The following is a 20,724-nucleotide window of genomic DNA, read 5'->3' as shown; positions in this document are numbered from 1 at the left end:
GGTCATTCTGTGCTAGTTTTGCATTTTGGTATGTCTACAACATCTGTACATCCGTGAATCTATAAATATCATCTCCATGACACCATTTGTACTCATACAGCTCCATGTCGCCACACTCCCACCTCGATGCTTCACTGTCAGGACTATGCACTCACTGTGGTAGTCTTGCTTAAGTTCACACCAAACATGCTGGACTCCATCTGAGCCCAACAAATTTATCGACATCTAACCGATGAATGTTCTCCTAATGTTCATCAGGGCTTCTTTTCATGGTCTTTCATAAAGTTTCAAGTAGCAGTTTTTAGCTGAAGAACAAGCAAGAGTTTCTTCTTGTCGTCCATCCATAGAGATTGATGTTCTGAAGTGTCTGAGCTTCACAGAAACTCTGATTTCCATTGATAACCCCAATGCTAGATTATGAAAATAGTTCACTGTCCGTGGAGTCCCGATTAGTGGTACTATGGCTCCTTCTATACCTACTGATTACTGCTGCGACTGTGTTTCGCTGATTTTTAATGCATTTTCCTGGATCCTTTTCCATTGTTGTGAAGTCTCACAATCAGATTTTGTAATTATTCTTTAAATAGTATGGCATATCAAGCCATGATGTAGACATACAATACCATTCAAAAGTTTGGAATCACCCAGACAATTCATGTTTTCCACGAAAAGTCATATTTTTATTCATGTGCTAACATAACTGCACAAGGGTTTTCTAATCATCAATGAGCCTTTCAACACCATTAGCCAACACAATGTAGCATTAGAACACAGGAGTGATGGTTGCTGGAAATGTTCCTCTGTACCTCTATGTAGATATTCCATTAAAAATCAGCCGTTTCCAGCTAGAATAGTCATTTACCACATTAACAATGTCTAGACTGTATTTCTGAGTCATTTAATGTTGTCTTCATTGAAAAAAAAAGCTTTTCTTTCAGAAATAAGGACATTTCTAAGTGACCCCAAACTTTCGAACGGTAGTGTAGATAGTCACAGTCCATAGGTTCAAAACAGGGAAAGTTCAGCTGTTTGAAGGTCATTTTAGAACCATGTTCACACAGACTGACTAGAAATCACAGCTGGACTCAGTTTTGCTGCGTTCTGTTTCTACTTAGGGTCTGAATTCTCAATTAAGTCTTTCTGAAGCATTTAGATTTTTGATTGCTGAAGTCAGAAGTACTGGAATTATTGAGCGGTGATGGAATTTTTCATTATTTGACATTTAAGTGATATTGCACAGGGCTGTACTCACATCTGTTAAACACTGTATATTCTCTATCCTGCTAAAACATGCAAATCTGTCATGTTGAGTAGATTTTGGAGAGGAACTCAGCTGTCAATAGTACATTAAATTCTGCCTCAGCTAAGATAAGCTCTGGGTTCTCTGGGTTGATTCCTGTCCATAAAAGGAAAACTTGACATTCAGCGGCATCACAGAGCAGAAATTTATTCCCTCTGCATCATTAGTACAGCCGGTCTGATCGATAATGAACCGTATCTTCATCAGCAAGTTCATTTTATGCTCTGCTGATCTCCTGCTGCAGATCAAGGTTGGAGGTAAAACACGCAACGACATGCAGCTGCAGGGCGACGGCGGCCATGTTGGGTCAAAACCAGCTCACGTAGGGTTGAGGTTCGCCAATGGTTCGTCAGCAGACTGCAGATGAATTGGTTTGCCAGATCTGCTCGTTTAGTGTCTGTTTGCTTTGGAGCTTTGCTATCGTCAACAATTTGCGGCCGTGAGACGTGTTTTCTCAGAGGGTTTAGCTAAATTAAGGACACATTTGTCTTGCAGAAAACAACAAGTTGGCTCCCCATGTCTCCTCGCCTGTAATTGTGTTAGTTTCAGCTGCTGTCAGGAATAAATACAGGAAATTAGAAAGCTGCTGTTGCTGCTGGGCGTCATTACAGACTAACCCACACACAGCCGCGACCCAATTACATCAAAAACACCATGTTTTATTTATGTCTAATACCAGCTCATTTTGGTAGAATTAGATTTTCCTTCTCTCTCTGACTCTCAGACGCTGCTTTGACCCTCTGAAAATCAGTCCTAATGTAAAACTTAGATTTCTCCCAACATTTTAATTTATTTCTATTACACCAGAAAAACATGTTTTTATTTTATTAATGGCTCTGCATGGATTATTTAGCTACTTTCACATGTGTCCATCAATATCAGAGCCAAAAAGCAGGCTGGCTAATTCTGAACTTACATTTTCTTCTTTCATGACAGTTGAACTAACATGATAATACACATTTCAGGTACTGTAGTATTAGGTGTAGTATCATAGTATACTGTTTAGTAGAGCTATACTGTTTAGTACTGCTGCGACTAGAAGAGATGAGTCCCTGTTGGCAAGCAGAAAGCATTCTGGGGGTTTAGCCAGTAAAGAGGCACCATGACAAAGACTTCCGTGACACTTAATGCCTTCTGCTCGGCACAAGCTGAAATGAATTAGAACATCAGTTCTGCCTCCCAGTGGTATTTGTAGTAGCTACTGTTGTGACCTTTACCATGTAAAACTGACCAAACATAAACACATATTTATGCATTTTCTGCTTCACCAACTGAATACATGTCGGTTCCTGTCACAAAATGATGCAAACAGTTTCAATCAGTGGGTTTATTAATGTACAGCTGAACAGGTTAGTAGATAAAACCTCAGCTGTGAGTCTGTATCATTATGGTTGGTTCCTTTGGTTTGATATTTATGGAACTTTTGTCATTTTTGAGATTGTTGTTGATTCACTGCAGCTTCACAGTGGTAACATTAAACTATGATTGATCTTTGAGCATAAAAAACATCCTATGGACATGTGAGTGGGAATGGGTGGATTTTTACCATTATGACAGCTTATAACTATAAAAAAATTAGCATTTTCACAATCAGTTTGATTAATAAAAGGTTAAAACGCATGCATGCATGTGAATTTTAATTCAGTACCAGATTTCTACTGACAAAAACCTACCTATTACACTCTGAACCCTGAAACCAAAAGATATTTAAGTAGTGCCAAAAACACACCATTTATCACAACCAGAAATTGTGAAAACCAAAAGAAATCAACTTTTCAAGAGTCCTTGAACTAATGATGTGCAGCTCCCATGAGAAAATAAACTAAATCTGAGGGTAAAATAACGATATTTAATCAAAATCACTTTATTCCACGGGTCTCATTTAGAAAATTTGCCCAAATTAATTGCTTAAAACTATCCAGATTCAGTATAGAACAACGTATCATGGAATCTCTACTTTCAGTTTGTTACATAAGAACCCTAAAGGTCTGAATCTGTTTCTGTTGTCGGTTCGCTGCAGCTTTAAGGTGGAAATGTTGAGTTATGATTGATCTTCTAGCATAAAAAACATTATATGGACATGTTAACGAGGGAAAAAAATAAAAAAGTGTATTTTTCCATTATGACAGCTTATAACTATATTAAAAAAATCACAAACAATTTGATTAATAAAAAGTTAACATCACTCTAGTTTATATGATGCATGATTTTCTGAGATCAGTTTTAATCCAGCGCAGAACTAAAAGCAACAAAAAACCTTCTTAAAACCCTCTGAACACTGAAACAGACTTGTGGGTTGAATGGCATGTTAGATATTTTTTAAATAATGCCAAAAACACACCACCATTTATCACAACCAGAAATTGCAAAAAACCAAAAAAATCTGCTTTTCAAGAGTCCTTGAACTAATGATGTGCAGCTCCCATGAGAAAATAAACCAAATCTAAGCGTCTTTATTGAAAAAATAGAATATTTGCCCAAATTAAATGCATAAACCAACCCAGATTCTGTGAAAAAAACCAACAAATTAAAGACTCTACTTCAGGTTTGTTACATAAGAACCCTAAAAGTCTGAATCTGTTTCTGTTCGGTTTGCTGCAGCTTTAAGCAGCAAACCAACAACATGTTGAGTTATGATTGATCTTCTAGCATTAAAAACATTACAGGGGGTCCTCGACTTACATCACAGTTCTGTTCCTACAGCCTGACATAAGTCGATTTTGGCCATAGGTCGGAACTCTGGCGAAAATGTAAACAAAGCCATTACGTGCATCAGGATATCGATCAGTTCTTCGGAAAAGTCACGAATACCGACTTTCATGCATGTATGAGTCATTTTACAAGAAGATAACAGAATATGGTGCACTGTTTTTACAAATTGATCTACAGGATCACACTTGGGAGCCATAATGAAGGACAAAAAGTTAGCGAATGTAGCACAATCCAAGGTGGCGTACAACCAGAGAATTTAAACAAAGCCGTCTTATAGTGACACGTGACGACGTATTCATCCGCTCACCATCTAGTTCCATGTAACCAGTTCCGACGAAACGCTGTAAACCAAGACCCACCTTTAACCAGTAACGCTGAAACAACGAAATGCTGTAGGTTGAGGACATCGAAAACCAAGGACCTACTGTATGAGGACATGTTAGCAGGGTAAATAAAGTGGATTTTTTCCATAATTAGAGCTTATCATTACTAAAACAATTGCATTTTCTCAGTCAATTTGGTTACTAAAAAATTAAACTCAATCTGGTTTACATGACGCAAGTTTTTCTGACATCAATTTTAATCCAGTGCAGGACTAATAGCAACAAAAATACACTATTTTTCACAACCAGAAATTGTGAAACCCCCCCAAAAAATCTACTTTTCTAGAGTCCTTAAAGTGCATCTTCCACAAGAAAATAAGCCAAATCTAAGCGTCTTCATTTTAAAATTTGCCCAAATTAATTGCTTAAAACAACAAATTATTGACTCTGATTTAGGTTTTTTACATAAGAAGCCTAAAAGTCTGAATATGTTTCTTTTGTGGGTTTGCCACAGCTTTAAGGTTTAAACGTTCAATCATGATCTTGTGTCTTTATCATGTAAACACCACATGGACATGTTAAACACTGGATGTTCAGCTGATAAGTTTAAAACATCACATTTTCTTTATCATAGTGAATAATAACGTGTAAATTCCTAAATCCTCTGCAGAGAATGTATTTGGTGTCTCGTCTGGCAGCTTTTACTGTATTTATTTTGTCACTTTTCCAACTTCGGGCTGCAAGAAAGATGTGAATTTTCACTCGCTGTCAGACTCGGGGAGGTGTTTTCTCTCCTCGTCTGTTTCCCTCCCCTTCGTTTCCTCTCGCCTCGGCTTCATTTCTCTCCTCTCCCTCCGATCAGTCGCTGCAGTGATGAACCGGCTGCCTGGACTCCACTTCTCCTCCTCCTCTTCCTCCTCCTCCTCCTCCTCCTCGTCCAGCAGGGACTCTGTGGGGGAAAAGCCGAGCAGAGCATCGGCTGTAACCGACTCCTGGAGCTGGATGTGAAGGTAAAGCTGCCAGCAGCCAAACAAAACTCTCTAGTAGTGTCTTGTAAAAAGATGATTTCTTGTGCAATCAGCTCATAAATGCCCTCAGATGTCGGAGCGAGGAACGGTCTCATTATAAAAGTTATTTCAGGAAGCAGGTCTGGTCTGTCTCACGTCCAGCTGTTTCATAAGTGTTCTGACCTCAAGTGTTTTTTAACGCTTCACCTCCTAAGTCTTCCTCCGTTTGCCACCGTGTCTTTGTGATTTCTGCTCCTCGTCTGGATTCTGAACTCTGAGCATCACCATCTGCTGCTTTTCTCCGTGCAGCATCCTCGCCTCGCCGTCATGTGAATCGCTGACATGTTTGCTGGCCTTTATCTGTTGGTTCAGGTGATGAATAATTGAGTGGAGCTCAGTTTAAACCTCCAGAAACGTAACCAGAAACAGGCTTCTGCTGTCAGGTTTGCAGAGTTTCGTCTGCTGACACCTGACTGCAGGAGTCTGTTCTGTCCTTTCATTTCCCCTGACTGCAGCTGCCTTACAGAGGATTTAATCAAACCCCTCTGAAGACAGAGTCTGTGGGACCTTCGGGACCCGATGTCTGCACAGGAAAGCTCTCAGGACGCTCCAGGACTTAGGAGCTTCTTGGCCGGAGCGGAACTCGGCTGCTGCTTAAGGACGGCTGCAGTAATTACTGGTCCCTCGCGTCGTGTTTTCTGGCAGCCTCTCGACCTTCTCATTAATGACGATCATCTTTCTCCCCGCCGGTCCTCCAGCCTCTGAAGCGGATCAGGTGTCCGAGCAGATAACGCAGTCGCAGGTCTGCAGCGGACATTTCGCCTTGTTTGATGTGTAATCTTATGCAACAGAGGGGCTCAAGTTCAACTAAAGCGCCGGATCGGGTTCCGTTTTTGTCCAGAAACGCTGCATGAGCGACCGCTGCAGTCAGACTGAGCCGTGGAAAACAAAGTCCAGCTTTAACAAGGATGGAGAAGTTAAAACTACACTGCTGCATGATTTTCTGAGTCCTAAATACACTACCGTTCAAAAGTTTGGGGTCTTCCAGACTATTTCATGTTTTCCATGAAAACTCACACTTTTATCCATGTGCTAACATAACTGCTCAAGGGTTTTCTAATCATCAATGAGCCTTTCAACACCATTAGCTAACACAATGTAGCATTAGAACACAGGAGTGATGGTTGCTGGAAATGTTCCTCTGTACCTCTATGTAGATATTCCATTAAAAATCAGCTGTTTCCAGCTAGAACAGTCATTTACCACATTAACAATGTCTAGACTGGATTTATCATTCATTTAATGTCATCTTCATTTAAAAAAAAAGCTTTTCTTTCAAAAATAAGGACATTTCTAAGTGATCCCAAACTTCTGAACTGCAGTTTATGTGTAACATAAACTTAAATCCAGTGAAAAACTCTACAACTAACAAAAAACCCTCCAATTAAATGTCTAAAACGCAAAACAAGCTGGCAGGTTGGAAGGGAATGCTGTCTTTTATTTTAAAAACGACCAAAATTACACCATTTGTCAACCAGAACTGCAAAAAAACAGAAAGAATCCTTGGATTTCCAACTTTCCAGCAGTCCTAATCATGCAAAATGTGCAGCTCCATGGGGAAAAATAACCAAATTTGAGCATAAAATTGTCATATTTCATCAAAATCACTCTAGTCTACATGCCTCATTTTAAAATTTCACAAAAAAAAAAAACAAAGCATAAAGATCCTGTAAAAACAAAAACAGCCACATTACCAAATCAGAGCCCTTTTGGTTGAACTGCAGGCAGTGTGAATGCAGACATATATAGAAATACATTTAAAATGAAATGTAAGTAGTAAAATATCTTACACATAGTATGTAGAGCCACCTGTTTCAGTATTGGTGACAGCTATAGGCACCCGAACATATGTTGTACATGCAGATTCTATGCTTTTTCAATATTTGTACAATAATTATTCAAATTTTTGCATGATTTATGTCATTCTAACTGCACAGAAGACATTTCTAAGTGTCATGTTTGCTCTGTTTCCATAGAGGAGCAGGGCTTTATACTGCAGTAAAAAATGAACCCACAGTGGATAAAAATATGACAGGAGCAAAGAAAAAAGGCCCAGAACCTGGCTGAAGGACAGAATTTAAATACTGTAAATACCTATGATAGAAAATAATGTGAATAAGATCAAAAACAAGGTTTGATTTTGAGAAAATCTTAACAACTCAAGCCAGTTTTAAAGCAAAAATGCCTAAAAAAATTTTTTTTTTTGCTCCAATGACAGTAAATTAAATATTTTTTGTTGCTGTGGACTATTCAGATGAAAGAAGCAACTTATAGATTGTAAATGGCATCGATCAAATGAGAAAATAATCAGCTTCGACACCTTTCTAAGACATTACAGGCTGCTCTTTGAATCCTGCACTTATATGTACATATTTTTATCTTGTAGAAGACTCCACCACTGACAACAAACATACTATTTAGAAACACAGTCAGAGAATCTGAGTACACCAGGTTTGAGACGTCCTCGACCTACAGTGTTTCATGGTTACGTCACCATCTCCCATAGATTTATGAAGAAAATGTTGTTCTATCATTCCAATAAGACAAATTCCAATGAAACATCTTTCCAATAAAACAAATTTTGCGCGGAAACTAGTTGGCGAGTGGACGAACGCATCGTCACATGGCGCTATACGAAGAAGACGGCTTTGTTTACATTCGCCGGTTGTCAGAGGTGGGTAGAGTAGCCAAAAATTGTACTTAAGTAAGAGTAACGTTACCTCAAAGTAGAAGTAAAAAGTAGTCATCCAAAAAAATCCCTCAAGTAAGAGTAAAAAAGTATTTGGTGAAAAGACTACTCAAGTACTGAGTAACTGGTATTTCCAAATAATAAAATAAAAAATATAAATACAAATACAAAAATAACATCTTCACAAAATGACAAGTTAAGGCACAAGAAACACAAATTTCCAAATCTCAGTTTTTCACAACATAAAGCTTTTGAAACAAATACCCGTAGAAAGGTAACGTTTTTATGTTTGAACAGTGCAAACTACTTCCAGTGACAAGATATACTGTATTTCACTTCCCTCCAAATGGCACAGGCTCAGTAGATAGAAAATAACATTACAACTCGGGCTGGACCCAAATATGTGAATATTCGGTCGTCAAACTCGCATCACATCGCGCCGCAGGAACGGAATTCCAACGTAAGTCGAAGACCCCCTTGTACTGTGGATAGCTGCTACAGAAAATAATGATAAACAGAATGAATAAGCTTGATAATTTTGATAATTTGGGTAATTTTTTATGCAAAAATGCCAGAATTGTGACTATTTGCTGGGTTTCTTTAGTCTTTCAAACAGGAATTTAATCTGTTTCCTTAAATAATCAGTTTTATACCACCTTTCTAACACATTACAGGCTGCATGCTTTTTGAATCCTGCACTCATGTGAACTTAATCCAGGTAAAGACTCCATCGCTAACAAGACATACTATTCAGAAACACAGTTCAAGAATCTGAATACTGTGGATAGTTATTATAGAAAAAAGAATAAATTGTATGAAAAACTGTTTGAGTTAAAGGTAATCTCGATTTTTACAGCAAAAACTCTAAAAATTTTGACTATTTGCTGGCTTTCTTTAGTATTTCAATGACATGAATTGAATCTGTTTCCTTAAATAATCAGTTTTATACCGCTTATCCGAGACATTACAGGCTGCAGCTCTTTGAATCCTGCAATTGTATGAAACCAATTTTAATCTGGTGCAAGACTCCACCACCAACAACAAAACATATCTTTTAGTAACAGTCAAAGAATCTGAATACTGTGAAAAGCAATTACAGAAAAAAAGAATAAACTGTATGAAAAACTGTTTGATTTAAAGATAAATTAGATCATTTTTGAAGCAAAAATGCCAAAAGAATTTGACTATTTGCTGGTTTTCTTCAGTCTTTCAAACAGGAAATGAATCCATTTCCTTATATAATCAGCTTTAAACCACTTTTCTAAGACATTACATGCTGCGTATCATTTTTAACACATATGCACGGACCTGTACAGCACATAACAAAAGCAAGGAGAAGTTTTCAGTCCGAGGTCAGACGCTGCATCGATGCCTGTTTCTCTGCATTCACACCACACCTCCTATGGGAGCCTATTAATACTGGATGGGACATCCTATCTGAGCACGCAGGACGTTTCTCCATAGCAAGACGTGAAATACGAGGAGAGTTTTCTATTGACAAACAAAGAACCTTAAAAACAAAGTGGAGCCTCTTCGTACCGTAAACGTCTCTGAGCTCATATTTCCTCCAGAGCCGTCGGACATGGAGGTTAATTTATGGTCTTTGTGAAAGCTTGGAAACAAAACAACATAAACACCACGTCCATTCAGTAGCCGTTATGGACATTGTGATTGTATGACTATAAAATAGACCTTATCAGCGTGTTTTTCTACCTGCCAAGTGCTGTTTCCAAGACAAAGAATAAACTTTAGGCTCAGCAAACACAGATAAATGCTCTTTATGGGGCTCAGACTGAAAAATGGAGGAACTTTATCTGTGTTTCCAGGACATTCTTTTGCTACTTATTTAATCTTTGCTGAAAATAGTTCCAGATAAAACAACTTGACTAAATCTAGAGGTCAGATGTGTTGATTTTAAAGGTTTTTACCAGGTAACAACACATGCCAAGACCTTCAAGTGCCTTTTGACTGATGATGTGATCCAGAGATCCAATTTTAGCAGCCTCGGACGAAATGTGCTCGTCTGCTGGGACAAATTTCCATCATGAGATGACCACGAAGTGTCGTCCTTCCTGATCCAACTCCCTCATTCACAAAACACGTCCCAGTCAGTCCTCAGACAGCTGCCGGCTATCTGAAGCCCAGAATACTCACTGTGAACTTTGAGACCGACCCTATGGAAGCGTGTGGTTTGTGAAAGCGATCTGTTACGACTCAATGCTGTGTTTTGTTCTGACAGCACCCTCTACTGGCCGTAGTAATTAAAGCTGCTATAGGGAGGAGGTCAGGGTGGATGGATGGGTCGACAAAACTTTGAGACCTAACACTGAAATATGTTTCCAGGCATTGATTAAACCCCTAAAAATAATCTTTGTGCATCACAGTTAAATATTTAGAAATGTTTTCCGTGAGAAGATTCACTTTCCCGCTGCAGCTCAAGAACACCAGCTCACTTTAGACTCTTCTCAAACACTAGAAAACTACTTGACAGTACACAAAGGCAAGTTGTAAAATTAGAGTAGCATTACGTTGACATGCAAACAAGGTTAAACATTTGATTTTCACTAAAGAGTGTCTTTAATATGACCCAATATTATGTTTTTTTTATTTGGGAGAGCAACTCTTAGTGGTCACCATAACTAAAGTCACTATAAGTAGGAGGTCAGGGTGGATGGATGGGCCAACAAAACCTTGTAATTTAACTCTAGACTCTGTTTTTAAACCCCTAAAAAGAATCTTTGTGTATCACAGTTGCACATTTAGAAATGTTTTCCGTGAGAATATTTGCTTATCTGCTGCAGGTTGAGAACACCAGCTCACTTTAGACTCTTCACAAATACTATAAAACTACTCAATGCTACACAAAGGCAAGTTGAAAAATTAGAATAACATTATGTGGACATGCTAACAAGATAAAACATTAGATTTTACTATGATCCAATACTATTTGATCCAGTGAGAGGAACCCTTAGCAGCTGCCATAACTAAAGACACCATAAGGAGGAGGTCAGGGTGGATGGATCGGCCGACAAAACACTGGACTTTACCAACAAAGACTGAAGCTGTTTGATTCCTGAATCAAACCCAACATCATTGTTTCATTACTGTTTCTTGTTATCACGATGACAAAAGTTTAAAAAATGTTTAACTGATGCCCTCAAATTCCACTAAAACTAACTAAGTTGCCTTAACTGGTCCAAATGAAGTACTAGACAGGTTCTTCTACCCCCAGAGTCCTTGCTGAGGGGGTAGTAAACTGCTTTTTGGGTTGGTGTGGTGGAGAATGCTAGCATGTTCTTTTGCTTGTTTTGTGTTTCGATTCAACAACATGGAGCTACATAAGAAACTCAGTGACAGCTGAAGACAACATTCACGCCTAACTGTTCATGCAGAGAAGGATAGCAAGCAGGAACTGGAGACAGCAACCCGCAATGAGAATTTCTTTCTTAAAATTTCATTATTCTTGCCAGTCTTTCAAATTGTTGCTTCATGAAGCGTCGGTTCAACACATCTTTGTGCATCAGAAATGCAATCAAAGGGTTGAAGAAACCTTTAGGTCACTGGAAGGTTCCCAAACATTAGTACCTCAAATTTAAGGCAATTTTCTCACCTGAAAGCCTAGACCAAGCTTCGAGTCAAGTTTCATGTTTAAGCTCAACTGTAAGCATTTAATCAAGTTAAAGTTTTCAAGTTTTGCAGTTACACGAGTGCACTAAAGAACTTTCCATATCACATCTTGTCGTCCTTTTCATTGGTTTATCAAATGCCATTGTGCATCTTCGTCTACTGGCGTTGTAGTTTGAGTTTTTCGTGGACTTCTCACGTGCTACTGTGGATCATTTTCCTTTTTTCTGGTTCTGATGATAGCTGGTATCTTCCAGCGATTGGTCTGAATCATTCAAATAATCTTTCAAGATGGGAAACAAAACAAACATGATTCAGTTTCGGACCAAGTTCTTACGCCAGACAGGGTTTTAGTTGTTATTCAACCTGACATTTTGGTTCGGATCCAGACAAAACAAATCAGGAGTAAAAAGGCCCTAAAAGTTCCTTGTTGTTCAAGCTGTTTGCTAACGGTTAAATCAGGTAAAGCTCCTACAGGTCTTATCAGAAGAAGGTTGCTTAGCTGCATTTCCTACTGGATCAATAAAGCATCTATGCATCTGGAGGGGTGTAAAGAAAGGCAGAAGGCGGATTCTGTCTATTTGACCTCCTCACAGTGAATTACAGCATTGATTTTGTTGATTGCGCTTTGATTCGGACTCCACTGGGAGTTTATTGCGCTGAGGTGAATTAAAGCATCCAAGCACAAAGCTCTTTGATCCTCGTGCAATTTTATGATCGCATTCCTGCTACAGGCCGTAAAATGTGCCAGGGCAAATGGCACACATGCACACGTTTTGGTGGACAAATAGCCTTTACAATGGCGGTAATTGAATAGGACCAACTGTTATCGGTGGAGTTTGCCCCACTGACATCGTGAGGACAGATTCATGACTGGGCTGATTGTGGCTCCGTGATGATGTTTTTGTTGCCCGAGCGTTTACAAATGGTTCGTCGCTGAAAGCCTGAGAGATAACGGAGTCCAAATATGACTTCACGGATGAGCGGAGTAAATTAGGAGAGCAGGCAGACAGAGAAAAACAGGATGGAGGGCGTCCAGGTGAAAAGGTTAAACTGGAGGAAGGGTCACTGCTGTCAGAACATCTGGTGTTGTCGAGCTGCAGTTTAATCGGCTGATTACAAACTCAGCAAACTTATACCAGCAACGGTTTGTTTTTGAGACAGTTTAACCAAGAAAACATCATTTGTCTGAGTTTTTTCTGAGGACACAGGAGCATAATTTAATCAGAATTATTGGAAAATTATGATTTATCATCGTTTCAAGCTGATATATTTACAAGTCAAGTCACTGTTATCTATACAGCACATTTAAAAGAACATTTGTTGAGCCAAATCATCTTCTAGTGAAGAAATATGATTATGAATTGTTATAAATCGACCGAACAAGTTTAAATATTAAGGTCAAGACCCTAAAATACAGTTTATTATACAAATTTACCTAATTCATTCAGGTGATCGATGTGCTCATAAGCTTACAAACCCTGGCAAAATTTATGAAATATTTTCCTTTTTTTGTTTTAGAAAATATGTTTGATCATGGAAAAACTTCTCTTTCATTTGGGGTTCGTGGTCAGACAAAGTTAATTATTGTATTTGCTCTGATCATTCGTGTTTTCATTAAAGAATGGTACATATTTTACAAATTCTGCCAGGTTATGTAAACTTATGAGCACAACTGTAAGTACATTTATTCAAATACTGAACTTAAATACGATTTTGGGGCACTTTATAATAATAAAATACATGGCATAATATTAAATAGATAGAAAATAAACAAAAAGACATGAAACAGTTCATATGACATTAAAAGCTGGCTCATAGGAGATCCAGGGAATCTTAAAATTTGTTGGCTTTTTATGTGTATGTTTAAGGTTTAATATTTCTGTTCTTAATTAATCTCCATAATTAATAACACAGTAGAGTCTTAGCATTCATATCTATATGAGTTAGATTAAGTTCTGGAATATATATTAAGAAGGGTCATAGCTAAATTACAATAATATAATAGAGAATTACACTGTAGTGAAGTATTTTATACATAATTTAAAGGTTTTAATCATGTTTTAACATGTGATTTATTCATGTAAAAGCACACCATAAATGACATTATAGGATCTTAACCTTGATGTTTAAACTTCTTTCATTAATGCGTAACGTTGTGGATGAATAAAGTCTGTCTAAGTCTAAGTCTAACGTTAATCATAATCTTTTTTCCTGTTAAGCACTTTGCAGACTTGAGTATTTACGTTTTCTCCTGCTTTAATCTTCCACTTCAGTTCAGTTTGCACTTTTCACTCCACCACATTTTTGTTTCGATAACTTCAGTGACTTTGTTTATTGAGATTAATCTGTATATAAACTATGATGTATTATTGTCGGAAAGTCCTGCATTGATGCCTTGTTATTGGATTATTGACCTTCAGGGAGAAATGTACAAACTAAACAAACCAGCAGTAAAACAGAGATTAATTAAATGATGAATGAATCAGTAATTATAATCCACTAACCTCATATTCATTATTCATAACATTATGCATAATGAGCACTTTTCCTTTTAGTAGTTTAAGTATATTTTGATGCTGATACTTGTACTGTTAGAGAGTGTAGCCACAGAAACAAAATTATTTGTGTAGATATATTACATTATTTTATCTATGTGCATGAAACCTCTTCTGAAGACCATTAGCAGGGAACTCAATTGATTTGTAGAGGTGCAAGTTGCTGCTGCAACCGTTTTGAAAACAGTTTAAAGTAAATTTTTGAGCTACAATGTCAATTATCATCTGGTTGCAGCTTCTTAAATGTAAGAATCTGCTGCTTTTCCTCAAATTTAATTATTTTAGGAAATTAAACAGGACTTTTTATGACATTGGATTGGTTTTTAGGAAATTGTGAAGGCTTTTTTCACTGCTTTCAGATGCTTAATCGACTAAAAAAATAGCTAAAATTAATTATCAGTGGATTATGCAGTAATGAAAATAGTTGTTGGTTGTCTCCCCGGTGTTTTGCTCTCAGAGGCTTGATTTCTCTTGCATGAAAGCAGTTAAATTTAAAAAAAGGGTATTTACTCTAAACACAAAGTAGACATTTTGAGCCTTTAAAATCTGCCAACTCCAACATTAACTGGTTCCCTAAATCCATCCCTAAATCCATTCCAATGTTAAGAACCTGCTGTTTGTGCCTCTGGGTCTAACTAAATAAAAACATTTTCACTTTTCATTCGAATAAAAGCTCAGTAATTATTACAAAACTAGAGGAAACGGTGCATTTGACTGGGACTATTTTCAGCAGCGGATTACTCCACATTTGTTGCTCTAGTGGGTATTTGGGGCAGCAGGATGGTGGGTGAGTCAAGCTAAACGACACTGAGGTGGTTTTATTGGTTTTCAGATGATGATGTGGGGCAGAGGAGCTCATCAAACCGGATCTATTACACAGAAAACACTCCATAGACGCATCGGTTTACTGTTGGTTTTGGTCGTTTTGTGTGATTTGCTAACACTGGCCCATTTTGTGAGGCTTTGCGTAGGTCTTGACCTGAAAAAACCCCATTAGAAGCTTTTCCAGGTCAGCTTTCAGGAAAGACAAAATTACCTACTCGAAGGTAGGTAGATAGGAGTCCCTGATAAACTGTTGTATAACTTGAAGAAGATGTCTTTCCTTCTCAAACATGAGCATCAATAGATGGTTTTCCACTGCAGGAACTTTGTTAAGGCGGCTTTCTGTTACCATTGAGGTGTAGAATCCAACAGCTTCAACCACGATGCTGACTCTGAGTGCAACAAAACAACAACAACATTGGAGTTATTGGACATAAATCCAGTTATTCAAGAACGTATGAAACATAGCAAAAGGGGTTTGTTTTGTCAGCCTATATTGGGAGTTTTACATTGTTGATGGAGGTGTTAAAGGAGATTGCTACTGGACGAAGACATCAAAAGGTTTGGAAAATGGCAGTTATCGTCCCTCATCTATGTTTAGATCAGCAATTTTTCATGGTTTTCTAGACAAATCAACCCTTGCAGGTATCTTTTCTCCCCTAAAAATTGTGCTAAAGAGGTTTTACAATGCCGGTTCTTATGGTCAAAACATGCACAATGTTTCGTTACGTTTTAAGTCGGCCCAACAAGCTAAAATTCAGCACATACGCAAACATACCAAACATCCATTGTTCTGTTTCATCAACCCTATCTCCATACATTCCTATACAACAAAACTGCATTCTCAATAGCTTTCTGAACATGTTAAGGCAACCAGTTTGAATCCATCCAAGGAGTTACGAGTGAAGATGGCGGCATAAATCTAAGATTGGACCAAAGTTTGTGACTGGGGATGGATAAGAAACCATAAATTTAGTTTTCTTTCATCATTTATTTTCACTGTCTGGTTCGGTTTAGGCACCAAAACTAAATGGTTTGGTTCAGGAAAATATCACACTTTGTTATACACTCTTACGTTTGTTTAGAGGTATCATGGTTTGTGTATAAATATGTCCATTTCACTACATGTTTTAAGCAGTTTCTCCATTTTTTGGGTTATAATGGTGACGAGTCCTGCCCTATCTAATATATGATTGGTTGGGTGAAATGGAGCCACAGTGAAGCAGTCAAATAAATGTTGAAGATGTGTTAATTCCTTTACAATTTAACGTAATCCGGAATGAATGAATGAAGATTAGCTGTACAGGAACTTAATTTCATTGATACTTGGTTGATATCCGAGATGCTCATAGATCTGGAATTACGTCCAGTAGATGGTAGTTCTTCTTGTTGTTTAGGCACAATTTTAGTTAAAGTCCCAGTCAAACCTTTTGGTTCTTACACTGTAATGGAAACAAAAACGCTGAAAGGGTTGCTGTTCCTTTAAATGTTTGTGCTACTTATTAACAGAAGTAAAAAAAAATATCACTGGACTAATCCTTTGAGTCCAACAAAACCTCCAGTTCTTCCCTGACGTGCACATGTACACGCATCAACTGCCAGTTGGCCAACAAACTAAACTGGATGTTCATTGGAGCTTCAGTAGAAACCAACTGGACTTCTCTTTTGCCTGAAACGTCTTCAAGAACCTACCCTCTGTTTTAAAGAGCATGAACATTTAGAAGAACACCCCGTTAATCAACTGTTTCAGCCTTTTTGTTTCCATTGTGGTGTAAGATCCAAAAGGTTTGATTGGGACTTTAACTCCAATTGTGCCTAAACAGCTACAACTACCATCAACTGGATGTAATTCCAGATCTATGAGCATGTTGGATATCAACCAAGTCTCAATGAATTTAAGTTCCTGTACAGCTAATCTTCATACACTCATTCTGGATTACATTCAAATGTAAAAATCAACTGGACTCCTCTTGTAAGTTCTTGAAGACGTTTCGCCTGAAATGTCTTCACGAACCTACAAGGGAAGTTCAGTTGATTTCTACTGGAGCTCCAACAATCACCCCGACCCGGACGACTGAGAATCTACACCGACATAAACTGGATGTTCATTTTCTTCTCCAGGGGACGGTCATGATCGACTGGCCCAATGTGACAGAGTCCGGCTACCAGGAGCTGGACCTGAACCCAGAGGAGCTACAGAAGTCCAAATGTGTCCTGGGCTTCATCCCCGTCATCTACTACAGTGTCCTGCTCTGTGTGGGAGTTCCAGGTAAAGAACCAAACCACAGTTTACTGAGCACAAGATGGACGAAATCGATAGAAAAATGAGTTAGAGGTGCATTACTGTTGCCCTAATGGACTGGTAAGATAATAAACTGCTGCCACATGACCACATAATGACGGCTCTCCTCACAGGTTATGATAATCTAATCATCTGATAATCAGAGTTTATGACTATTATTATCTATCCATCAATCCAGCCAACCCTCTTCAGACCGTCTCGGCATCGATTTTAACACTTTAAAGTGGAAATAACTCAATGCCCAGCGTTCACATCAGCTTTGTTCTCATTACTTCCAGTCAATAATGACTTGGTATTGATCCAGCAGACACAGCGGTGTTCAAAACGAGCATCACCACAGCGTTGAGATGACCTCTGGGTCGCCATCACACAACCGTCCCCAGAGAAAAATAAAGCTAAAGGTCGAACTAACCAGCTGAACGCCTGAAGGGCTCTCAGACTGTCATCCAAATATACAGTGGAAATATTTGCTGTTGACAAGACGTCTGAAATAAAAATACTACAGAGGAGAAACCGTGTTCGAGTCCCGCAGGGAGACGAATAAAATCAACAGCTTGTACTTCAGTAAATCCACATTTTTCCACAAGCAGAGAAGCAGCTACAGTAAACTATAGAAAAGTGCTTTTAATTCAAATCAGACTAACATTTATAAAAGCTGTAAACCATCCCAGACATGAAACTAAGCTTTTGACACCTAGGACTAGAAATATCAGAATTCTGTTTTTTTTTTTGTTGTTGTTACTTACAATCCGCATAGAGTCGTTCAATACTTAGTATCTGCTGATAGCATTTTCCTAAATAATACACCCTTCAGGTATAAGCTGTAGTACCTGGTTGTGTCACCAGGTGGAGCCTCTTATTAGTACTGTTTAATACTGTAGAGACGAGAGGAGGCATCACTCAGGATACAGGCAGCATTGTGGGAGTTTAGCTAATAAAGGAGCACCATGACAGAGACCTTTACGAGGCTTAATTAACTCTCAGTAGCAAAATGGTAAATGGTCTGTATTTATATAGCGCTTTACTATACCTGAAACGATACCCAAAGCGCTTCACATTATACATCACATTCACCCATTCACACACACATTCACACACTGATGGCGGAAGCTGCCATGCAAGGCGCTAACCACGACCCATCAGAAGCAGTTAGAGGTTCGGGGTCTTGCTCAGAGACATCAGGCAACCCTCCAGTTACAAGACAGCCACTCAACCCACTGAGCCATGCCACAAAAAGGTGTTTGAACAAATTAGGCTACAACACTTTTCCTGCTTCACTGGGGAACATCTTTTAGTGTTTCTGTGGCATTTTTTCCACATTTTTCAAAGAATCCAGCAGAGGTTTGGATTGACACTGATCACTTCAAAGTTCCTGGGATCAACTCTCTCCCGACACCAGGATTTGAAATTTTGAGTTGCAAATGAATTACTGAGTATCCGATGACACCTAGACGTACTCGTATCTAATGTTGTGTTTGTTTGTTTGCCAGTAAACGTCCTGACAGCGGTGGCGTTGTCCAGGCTGGCGAGTCGCACCAAGAAGGCCCTATATTATTACCTCCTGGCAGTGACGGGATCAGACATCCTCTCACAGCTCTTCATCATCTTCGTCGGCTTCCTGCTGGAGACGGCGGTGTTTCACCGGGACGTCCCTGCACTCCTGCTGCACTCCGTCAGCGCCGCTGAGTTCGCCGCCAACCACGCCTCCATCTGGTCCACTGTCCCCCTCACCGTGGACCGCTATGTGGCGCTGTGCCACCCGTTGCTCCACCGGCAGATCAGCTATCCGGCTCGAGCCAGGAAGATCATCGCGGTGGTTCTGATGTTATCGCTCACATCGGGCGTTCCATTCTTCTGGTGGTCGGACATGTGGAGGAACAGCCACCCGCCCACGGCACTGGACACTGTCCTCATATGGACACATGTGACCATCATCTACTTCCTGCCCTGCAGCATCTTCCTGGTGCTGAACTCATTGATAATTCGCACTCTGAGGGCGAGGCAAGCTCTGCAGCGCTGCCAGGAGGACTGTGGGCCGAAGTCGGCGCCGCCTCGACGACTCGGTAAAACCACGGCGATGCTGCTGGCCATCACCTCGGTGTTCTCAGTGCTGTGGGCCCCCAGGACTGTGGTGGTCATCTACCACCTGTACGTGTCCTCGGTGCACCGGGACTGGAGGGTCCACCTGGCCTACGACCTGTCCAACATGCTGGCCATGCTCAACACGGCCGTCAACTTCTTCCTGTACTGCTTCGTCAGCAAACCTTTCCGTGGTGCCGTTCGGGACGTGGTGCTGCTCCGAGGCGGACCATTGTATCCTCGCCGAGCGCTGCCTCAGCAGCAGGCGCCCACCAACGCCTCCATCTCCTCGCTGTACAGTGGGAACAACAAGCGCTGGCAGCGGGAGTCCACCCCGCTGTCACCTCGCAGGGCCAGGAAGCCCTCGTGACCTCCTTTAATCAGAACCACCGGCCGTCCCACGGCCCCGGAGCTCTGCGACCCCAGAGACCAGCGCTACGTTCCAGCAGCTCTCACAGGGCCTCAGATGAACTCTGTGTTTTCTGTCTTGTAAAATGTGACCTGCTGTTGTTTGTCCGTGTAAATCAGATCAGATGACAGGCAGCAGATTTATTTTCTTTGAAAATAAAAGAAGCTATTTTTGCTTTTCCATACATGGTAGAAACGTGACACAATATTTTTCACATTTTAATTAGAAAGAAGGAAAAAAATAACAGTTTGTTTTCTCTGTGATTAATCCTGTGGAATATGAAGGTTATTTCATCTGAAATCACCTTGGGCTTCTGCTCACCCAGCTTTGATTTGTTTAAAACTTTTGATCATAAACTATGAATATTTAAAACGGTATCTGTGAAATTTTAGATGAATATATCAAATACTTTCCAAGATTGCTGCCTGTAGATCCGCTTTTAGTGCGTTTTTTGAAACTTGAAGCTGTTTGAATGACAATATTCCAGAAACTAATAAAGATAAAAGCCTAAAATTTTCACAGTTATTTCTCATCACGTCACTGATTCAGAATCTGTGATATTGGACAAGTTGATCAAATAATCTCTGATTATGGGTGAGTTGAAATATGAAAAAAAAAAACATTAGGCTGGCGTGAAAAGTCCCATTTTTGAGATCATGACAGCAAAAAAACCTGAAAATGCAGATGTCAATTAGTGATATTTTCTGAAGTGTATGTTGCTGTATGTCACAATAATACAAAATAAAACATATAATGTACTTTTGCAGATAAAATATTTGGTCATAATGTTTTTTTAAAGTTATTTTTGTTAATTTTCATAACTGATTGAGCAGATATGA

At 39.3% G+C, this 20,724-nt stretch overlaps 1 protein-coding gene across 1 annotated transcript; it reads left to right on the top strand.

The window, feature by feature from the left end:
* Positions 1-5,184: 5,184 nt before the first annotated feature.
* Positions 5,185-20,658, top strand: gpr142 (G protein-coupled receptor 142). The gene is made up of 3 exons (XM_023284743.3): positions 5,185-5,345; positions 17,217-17,364; positions 18,888-20,658. Exons 2-3 carry the CDS (start codon positions 17,226-17,228, stop codon positions 19,844-19,846), a joined length of 1,098 nt encoding a protein of 365 aa, XP_023140511.1. The 5' UTR covers positions 5,185-5,345; positions 17,217-17,225; the 3' UTR covers positions 19,847-20,658.
* The last annotated feature ends 66 nt before the right edge of the window (positions 20,659-20,724 follow it).

Source organism: Amphiprion ocellaris, chromosome 18, assembly GCF_022539595.1.
Source record: "Amphiprion ocellaris isolate individual 3 ecotype Okinawa chromosome 18, ASM2253959v1, whole genome shotgun sequence".
In the NCBI taxonomy this organism is placed as follows: domain Eukaryota; kingdom Metazoa; phylum Chordata; class Actinopteri; family Pomacentridae; genus Amphiprion; species Amphiprion ocellaris.
Note: the sequence above shows the minus strand (reverse complement) of the source record. Positions and strands in the feature narration are given on the sequence as shown.